General features: G+C 38.5%; 1 protein-coding gene across 1 annotated transcript in view; it reads right to left on the bottom strand.

Moving 5' to 3' along the window:
- Positions 1 to 7,857: 7,857 nt before the first annotated feature.
- CD109 (CD109 molecule) overlaps positions 7,858 to 9,596 on the bottom strand; it is a 131,507-nt gene continuing 129,768 nt past the window's right edge. The window contains exon 33 of the mRNA XM_060615955.2: positions 7,858 to 9,368. Within this exon, the coding sequence (XP_060471938.1) occupies positions 9,193 to 9,368 (176 nt within the window). The 3' untranslated portion in view covers positions 7,858 to 9,192. The remainder of the gene's footprint in view (positions 9,369 to 9,596) is intronic.

The raw sequence follows: 9,596 nt of genomic DNA, 5'->3' as shown, positions 1-9,596 counted from the left end.
AGCCTCCAATTTGTAGCCTGTCAGAAGCGCAGGTAACAGCCTAAGCTTAGACTGGCTACTGTCATCTGAAGGGTAGGGACAGTCTTGTAGGGCTGAACCCTTAACGTGGAATCTGATGCTATTTCTGGGTAGTGTCAGAACTGAACTGAGTTCTGGACACCCAGATAGTGTCCCAGAATTGCTGGATGGTGTGGAGAAACCCCTGACACGCATGTTAGAATTGGTGACCAGAACACTTGTATCTAAACAAATTCACTGAGATTCTGGAGGAAATCAGGCAATGAATGGCCCTGAAAAATAAGTAATACTGTCTTTATTCCCCCCAAAAGTTAATTTTTTGGTATCTACTATATTGAGTATCTACTGTTTGCCAAACTGTATAAATGCTGAAAATTAAAAAACTAAGTAAGGCATAATCCCTACCTTTCAAGGAACCTGCTTCTCATTACTTCTGATATGTGGAACAGAGAAAAGACTAAGGCAAGGAGGTGATATTAGAAATGAGCATAGGACTTTCCAAAGGTACTGGGAAAAATGCCACAAAATTTTAGTTTTAAATTTCCCAAGAACAAAGAGACTCTTAAAAACTGAGAACAAACTGAGGGTTGATGGGGGGTGGGAGGGAGGGGAGGGTGGGTGATGGGTATTGAGGAGGGCACCTTTTGGGATGAGCACTGGGTGTTGTATGGAAACCAATTTGACAATAAATTTCATATATTGAAAAAATAAATAAATAAATAAATTTCCCAAGAACAGAGGAAAAATCCTTTCCAGTATGTTTCCTTAAAATAAAAGCAAAAAATTAAAACCTTCAAACCATGAGCTTTTACTTGTGTAATTTACCAAATTATCTTATATGCCTAAATAACTCCTCCTGTTCTTTAATATCTGTTGACCAATTCCTAAGAAAACAAAATGTGTAAGTTGCAGAGAAAAAAAAAACTACTAAAACTGGAAAATGAAAGTCTTTATGAAAAAAAAATGTCCATTGTCACTAGTTTGGAATGCCAGCAACTTTAGTGCATAATTCTATTATTATTTTGTTGTTGTTGTTGTTGTTGTTGTTTATAAATCTACTGTTCAGACCCTACAGAGCACACCGAGTGCATCAGATAGCATTTATCATAAATATGGTGATGGAGATAGATGAGAGAGATATCATATATACATAGAGAGTCTATGGTAGGGGTAAACTAAGGTTTACAGTGCAGTAGGTGAATCAAGGCCAACAACAATAAAAGGAATTAGTTTATGGTGCAGGACAATATAAATGTTAAATGGTGCAATGCAGACCCTAAATCAGGAATGGCAAATTTCCAGGTCACGTGCCACCACCTGGCCCTGCCTCCTCCATGTAGACGTTCACAGCTGATTCTAGGTCTTTTTCCCATGGGGTTCAGACGTGGCCTCAAAATCCCTGGTAGAATCCCTCCAGGCAGTCATTTCCAAACAATTGCAGCTGGTATTCATAAGGAAATCTATTGGCCATCACTGCTAAAAGGGTTTATAAAGAAAATAGTAAGTTAGCCTAGAATGAATGAATGGCAATCCCAGTCCTCCCACCTGTGAGTGAAAGCATGGAGGGAGAAATGCCAAGAGCAGAGTATAAATAAAGGGGGCTTAACATCAGCACTGAGCCCACAGGACAGGGAGCAGGAGCTGGAAAAGCCATCAACATGGTAGAATCCAAACTCAAGGTAAAGTGGTGGGTTAATTCATCCCACAATATTGATTTAGTGCCTGCTACTCACCAGGCAGAAGTCCCAGTTTTGTTCTTAAGAAGTTGTGGAGGGGAAAAGAAAAGCTGTAGAATGTGTGTAAGGCACTTAACCTCCCTAGGTCTCCATAAAATTGGGCAGCCATATTAGTCTAAGACTGCTGTAACAAAGTATCACAAACTGGGTGGCTGAAAACAAGACAAATTTATTGTCTCACAGTTCTGGACACTGGAAGTCTGAAATCAAGGTGTTGGCAGAGCCATGCCCACCTGAAATCCTTCTTTGCCCCTTTCTAGCTTTTAATGGTTTGCTGGCAATCTTGGGCATTCCTTGGCTTGCAGCTGCATAAATCCAATCTCTGCCTTTGTTGTTGTCACATGGCATTCTCCCAGTGCGTCTCTGTCTTCACTTGACCAGTCATCCTGGCATAGGAACTTATAATGACACCAGTCATCCTGGCATAGGAACTCTCTCTAATCTAGTGTGACCTCATCTTAATTAAATCTGCTACAATACTATTTCTAAATAAGGTCAGATTTGGAGGTACTGAGGGTTAGGACTTCAAAAATTCAATCTATAACAACAGTGAAAGTAGAAAACCTCTTAACTTACCATTTTAAACACTCGATACAAAATAATAATAATAATAATAATAGTAGTAGTTACTGTACATTTTAAAAAGTGTCAGCCATTAGTGATTGTCAGCCTCTGCCAAAGCCCTGTCGGGACCATGTGGTCACCACCTTCTGGAATAAGGATGTTCTCTTTAATTCCTCCTGATAGTGTACCAAAATCTACCCACTTGTAACAATTCTGCAGTGTGAGCTTGCAGATGACAGCCTTTCAGATATTTAAAGAAAGTGTTGAGACCACATTGTTTCTTTCACCAGCTGAGCATCGCCACATCCTGTGATCTTTCATCATGACACCATTAGGGCCACTTTAGGACTCCGAGTGGTCTTACTTTCTTAAACTGTGACATTAGTACTGGGCACAACACCCTGAAACAGGCAGGCTACCCTAGAACTAATACCTCCCTTGTTGAACAACTGGAGGCATTGGCTCTCTTGTCACTGACTCACACTTTGCCTGACCACCAACTCTTGTTCGTGTATTCTGCCACTTAAAGTCTCCCTCATCCTGAATTCATGCAGTTGTCTGACCTTTTAGATCACTGGGATAACATGGACGAGAATAAAAGCCAACTACCAATCAGAGTGGAGAATCGTCCAAAGGGTTTTCATCACCCCTCCACTCAAGGGACATGACCCAGCGGCAGAACAGGCAGAGAAGAGAAAGCTTTGGCCCACCACTCACATGAGACCAAGAGAAAACTGAGGGCAGAAGAGAAGACTTAGTATTTGCAGCACTCTAAGAGGAAAAGTGAAGAAGGTGGGAGCTTCAGGATGGAGAACAGAGATAGAAGCAGGAGGGGGAGGAGGGAAAGGGCCTAGAGAAAGCTGTGGGAATCCACCCACTGCTCTCTGCTGGCATGGGAAATGCCCTTGTGGGGACACTGCAAAAGTCTAGGGGTGACACCTCATGTGCCTGTGCAGCATGACTAGTTCAAGGGGCACAATACCCCATCTCTGAATCTCCTTAATCTGGATTTATTATTAGTGGCCTCAAATAAATTGTTACTTGAAACTTCTTCAAGGTCCATTTGTAGATAACCTTAGCAGAAATGATGACCCAAGCAGAAGCAGAAAGGAAAAGAGAATCCAACAACCCCCAAGCCAACCACCACCTCTGGTCCATTGTGAGAATCAGAGACAATATCAGAATCAAAGGTACCCACCAGAGACAACAAGTAAGCTGCACAACAATCCATGACTCCATTTTCCTGTGTACACAAACTGCATTCTATATCTATATAACTTCCACAAGCTGAGTGAGTTCTCACTTCATGGTTTTTATTGGCGTATATCTCTTACCTCTCCACAGACTCCACTCCAGCCCGACAGCAAAGCATCAGGAGGGAGGTGAAGCAGGTTGGTGGCTGTTCCCATCACCTCACTCACATCAAACTCCTGTAACACAATAAACCCACTCTCCGACATCCCATTTCTCATAGTTAAGTAGGTTTAAGTAAAGGAGATATGCTATAGACATGATTTAAAATAAACAAAAAGAACACTGATAACAAACAGATGGGAATTTTTATTGATAAACCATGATTTCCTACTGGATACATAAAAGAATACAATTAACAATAACACAACATTCTAACATGTAAAATTTAAACCTTCAGAATCACTTTGATCAACATATGATGCTTTAATTTCTGGGAAAATAGTGTTTTCTTTCAAAAGTATTCTTCTCATATGCAAAAGAGCTTCTTAAAATAGGGGACTTAGGAATAAAATTTTATAAAGCTTCCTGTGTAGAAAACAAATGGACTCTACCACATCAGCTGCACCCTCCTAAAAATCCAAAACAGAAAGCCTTGAAGGGTCAAAATAGAGCCACATTCTACCCAAGCTACCAAAGATGAACCTTAAAGATCCACAAGTGGAACATGGCACTACCCCCTACCATTAATTCAATAAAATAGGCAGAAGAATTATAAATCGTAGCCTCATGACAACATGAGATAAAATTACTCTTAAAACATGAAGCAACATGTGTGTCAATATCATCCATCCCTACTACAGAGATACCCACATATTAATGTGTAAGTGTCCTTTGAAAGGAAAAGTTCAGAAAGCATCTACAAAATATCTATCTTCCTGGATTACAATAACTGAAGTGAAAATGGCATTTTATGGAATGATGCAATGTGGCACTGTCTTTTGAGGAAGCTTACGAAAACACAACTCACAGGCTAGAAACAGTTTTGAAACAAGCCTACTCTCACTAGTACATACTTACTTAAAAATGTGTATTTACTGGGGCACCTGGCTGGCTCAGTTGGTAGAGCATGCAAGTCTTGATCTCAAGGTCATGTGTGCAAATCCCACGTTGGGGGTAAAGATTTCTTTTAAAAAAAATAAAGTTTCTTTTAAAAAATGTATATTTACTGCTTGGTTTCTGGAAGAAGGTAGGATAAAAGTCCTCTATTTAAAGTAGTGATAAAAATAATTGCACCTCAAACTATCCCCTATGTAACTTAAGATATTTACTATTAACATAAATATCATTTGAATACATGCTATGAAATTTTTAAGCCTTTAAAAGTGCTATGCTTTACTGGAGTTTGAAAACAAAGAAAAATGAGGAATATACTCTTCTAACAGAAGCCTCTACCAAGGGCAGAATAAACTCTAAAGCTGACCCAGGAGCAAGTCCACTTACTATAAGTGTCTCAGACTTCTAATGTGCAAGAAAATGATGCCTCCAAGAATATATAGTGGCATCTTGACCCATAGTAGCCACTTGGCAAACTCAAAATAAGTACTGTCTTTTTGTTAAGAAAGGAGGTATTTACAATATATTTCTATAGAAATCAGTATTAAACTTCAATAAAGCAAATGAGAAAAAAATAAGGCTATTACAAAAAATTCCAGATTATATGCTAGAAGGTTAATAAAATAGCTTGTTCTAAAAATGACCAAAACAAAAAAATGGTAGCTCCAATTTTCTTTAAATGTCATAGGACAGCCAGAAATGTTGACTTAAATAATTGAATTATATCAAAGATAATTGGTATTATATTGCCAGACTATTTATAACTATATTTTACATAAACAGAAATTAAGGCTAAATATAATTAAAAAAATAACTATACCCAGGTTCAAAAGAGTGGGAGCAGGGAGAATTATGCTATCTATAACTCTGAAAATCCCCACATGTAGGATATGATATTGCATATTTAAGTAACAAGTTGTTAGGTAATAGATGTATATCTGGATTTTATATAAGCACAACACTCCTCAGATTATACTATACCCAAAATACTAAACCAAATATACTATTGTCAAAGTATTTTGAAAAACATAAAGTATAATAGAACAATTAAAAAAAAAAAAAAAAAAGCATTTTGTTGACCAGGCATTTTTTTCTGAACTCATAGATATAGCAAACAAATTATTAGTTGCCTTAATTTCTTTTTAGAATTATAACTAAAGGTGACAGAATGGTAAGACCCAATATAAAAGTGTTGTTCTGCCTTTAAATTGTTTGGCTACTAGTTATTCAGTCTCTGGAACCACTGGTCAGTCAACACTGAAAGTGACCTACGCCGCTGTCATAATAAGGTTCCCCCTCAGTGAAAGAGAAGGGGCAATTTTAAATTAGTTCTTATTAGGAAATGTAATTGATGGCATTCTATTCTAAATGGAAGAATCTCACCATAAGCAAACTTAAAGGTAAAATGAGGTTTTTTAAATATTATTATTCATAGCATATGAAGAAAAGAAAATAGTCTATACATTTAATTATTACTACTACAGGTCCTCCTTTTCCCTTACGCCCGTGGCTTTTTAATCACTTTTAATCCAACCCCAGTGCTTGTAACAAAGTCAGTTCTCTAAAAAAGATATGAAGGAGGATGGAGACAAGGCATTACCACAGCCCCATGCCCCATGAAGCACAGCTGACTTTCTCCTCCTCCTCCTCATTCTCCTCCTTCACTTTTAATAAATTTATAATAAAAGAGATGCATTACAAGAACAGTTACAAGATGACTTTTTAATCTGAAAATCTGAAGTGCTTCACAAAAAAAGTATTCAAGTTCTAGTTTTTAAATGAGGAAATGTGGCCTAAAAAAGATACAAACTGTCTTCCATTGGCCTTTCTATTCTAGTCTTTCCCAATATACTATACTAGAAGTTCAGTATAACTTATTTACTGAAGAATATAAGGTACTGGTGGTCAGTATAAGAGTCCTGGGCAAGGCAAGGGAGGAGGATATCCTTTGCCAACACCCTCCCCCAACCTCTTCAGAAGATACTGTCATCTTTAAAGATGTCCTAGGAATGTGGAGAAACAGGAACCCTCTTGCACTGTTGGTGGGAATGCAAATTGGTGCAGCCGCTCTGGAAAGCAGTGTGGAGGTTCCTCAGAAAATTAAAAATAGACCTACCCTATGACCCAGCAATAGCACTGCTAGGAATTTATCCAAGGGATACAGGAGTACTGATGCATAGGGGCACCTGTACCCCAATGTTTATAGCGGCACTCTCAACAATAGCCAAATTATGGAAAGAGCCTAAATGTCCATCAACTGATGAATGGATAAAGAAATTGTGGTTTATATACACAATGGAATACTACGTGGCAATGAGAAAAAATGAAATATGGCCTTTTGTAGCAACATGGATGGAACTGGAGAGTGTGATGCTAAGTGAAATAAGCCATACAGAGAAAGACAGATACCATATGGTTTCACTCTTATGTGGATCCTGAGAAACATAACAGAAACCCATGGGGGAGGGGAAGGAAGAAAAAAAAAAAAAAAGAGGTTAGAGTGGGAGAGAGCCAAAGCATAAGAGACTGTTAAAAACTGAGAACAAACTGAGGGTTGATGGGGGGTGGGAGGGAGGGCAGGGTGGGTGATGGGTATTGAGGAGGGCACCTTTTGGGATGAGCACTGGGTGTTGTATGGAAACCAATTTGACAGTAAATTTCATATATTAAAAAATAAAAAAATAAATAAATAAAAAAAATAAAATAAAATAAAATAAAGATGTCCTAGGATATAAAGACAGAAAACACCATACATCAAGGCCCAAACATAACAAATGTCTTTTTTAGATCAGACTGTTTCAAAGGTGTAACAGAACTACAAGCTTTTATCCATTTAAAAGCAAATACAAGAAGATTATTTACTTGATATTTAACTTCCACCCTCTCCATAGACCACTCTCTGAGGATCTATTTTCTACATATAAGTTTTAAGCTTCAAAACAGTGAATTTTGGTAACTCCTACCTTTGTATCCAAAATATCCAAAAGGAATATATGAACATCCACTCCCCTATAATTTCTTGAACACCGACTACAATTTCTTAAAATTCACTAAGATAAAAAAAAATTTGAAAAATTAACTTTAAAAGATATATTTGCATACTTTATTTTCGATGGATTTATTTTTAGACAGTTGAAAATGTTGTAATGCAGACTTTTGAAGCCCATGGCAATTATTTTTCTCAGGTTCACTTGAGAGAAATGCCATGGAATTAAGGAGCAAAAGTAAACCATTTCTTAGATTTAGAAGAGATCTTTATTTTTTATATATATCTAAAATATTTCAATATATTTAGAAGTAAAAATGAAAGGAAGAAGGAAGGAAAGGAAGAAAGAAGGAAGCGAGAAAGGGAGAAAAAGAAAAAAAAGAAAGGAAAAAAAGGAGGGAGGTGGAAAGAAAGAAATTTTCTTTAAAATTTTCACCCAGATAAATGAATATTATCTTTCAGAATACAGGGTAATCAATTATCCAGGTGCTCAAAGTTCAAAAATCTTAAAGATTCACATAAACATTACATGTCACTAGACAGCTGGCCATCTGACACTCAGACACCTGAATCTAGAAGAGCTTCTACAGGACCCTGGGCAACACCGACCATACTTGAGGTCAACAGTCATGTTCACCTCTCTTGTCCTTTGTCAAGCCCCAGCTTCTTTCCCAGACCACAGGGAGGCCAGCCTGCTGCGTCTCATACAGGATCTTGTTGTACCCTGGCTAATTATGCCCCATTACTAACAGAGCTGTGTCTTCTAGTCTAGATCACCGAGGGCACATACTGCTATGCCCTCTGACTCTCATCCCTGAAACAGACCCAGTGTGGGAGGCTGAGGAAGTGAGAGGGAGGGCAGTGCACCCAGAACCCCTTGGAGCAGTTTCTGTACACTCCTCAAGCTCTGAACCAGACTGCAAAGCACAGGAAAACACATTCTCTCTCTCCTTCTCTCCAGAAGAAAAAAAGGAAGGGTAAAGGTTGGGGGATGAGATTACAACTGGAGTGAAAACCTTAACTTTTCTTAAAAAGAAAAATTCTGCCCCCCTACATTTTAAAAAGAAAGAAGTGATATCCAATCAAAAAGGATATACCGGGACCACTGGGGGTGGAGTGGGCAGAGGGTAGAGTGGATGCTGGACGGGAACAGAGAAAGCTCCTCTTTCTGGTTGTTTTCTCCCAGTTCCCAGACATCTGTCTTTAATGCAAAAGCCAACACTGGTGTACAATAATGCTTAAGAACCTAGCATTTCCTCTAGAAAATAAAAAGAATAATCTAAAATAACACATTTATTCTGGAGAAGACAACACCTCCATGAAAAACTCCTTAACTACTTTTAAGAGGGGGAAATAAAGACATACAACTGCAATAACTCTGATTTTTTGTTCTACACAGAAGTCAAATGAAGACGTCTGTGCAGCTATACATACTAGGACCTACTGTGCACCATCCCCCCCCAACCCCATAAAAATAAAAAATTATTTTTCAAAAATAGTCAGAAGTAATACTTGATCACGAAAACAAGACAATCATGTGATTGGAAATGTCAATGTTACATGGAGTCCTTAAAGAACAAATCACAGCCACTGGTGCAAAGAAAACAGAAGCGTGAGACAGAGCACAAACATTTCTGAAGGGCGACAAAGGGAGGCCGCAGCTCCGCTCTCACAAGGACCGCATCCGCGAATGTCCCCACAGAGGTCACAGGAAGACAGCTTCGCTTCGGAGTTGTAACTCCTCACCGCTCGTCTCCCTGTGCAGAGGCAGACATCAGTTTACACAGATCCCTTGTTTAGAAACATTTACTCTGCCAAAACTTAAGAGCACTTCGATACACTGTCCTGAGTTTTCCATTCTTCGCATAATTTTATTTTCTTTAGAAGAAACAACTGAAATGCTAAGGAGGGGCCCAAACTGCTAACCAAATCCAAGAGAGAAACAATGCCTTCCGTGCACTGTGTCCACCACCAGCAGCTGGCCA

This window comes from Panthera onca, chromosome B2 (genome assembly GCF_046562875.1).
Source record: "Panthera onca isolate mPanOnc1 chromosome B2, mPanOnc1 haplotype 2, whole genome shotgun sequence".
Taxonomy (NCBI): domain Eukaryota; kingdom Metazoa; phylum Chordata; class Mammalia; order Carnivora; family Felidae; genus Panthera; species Panthera onca.
Note: the sequence above shows the minus strand (reverse complement) of the source record. Positions and strands in the feature narration are given on the sequence as shown.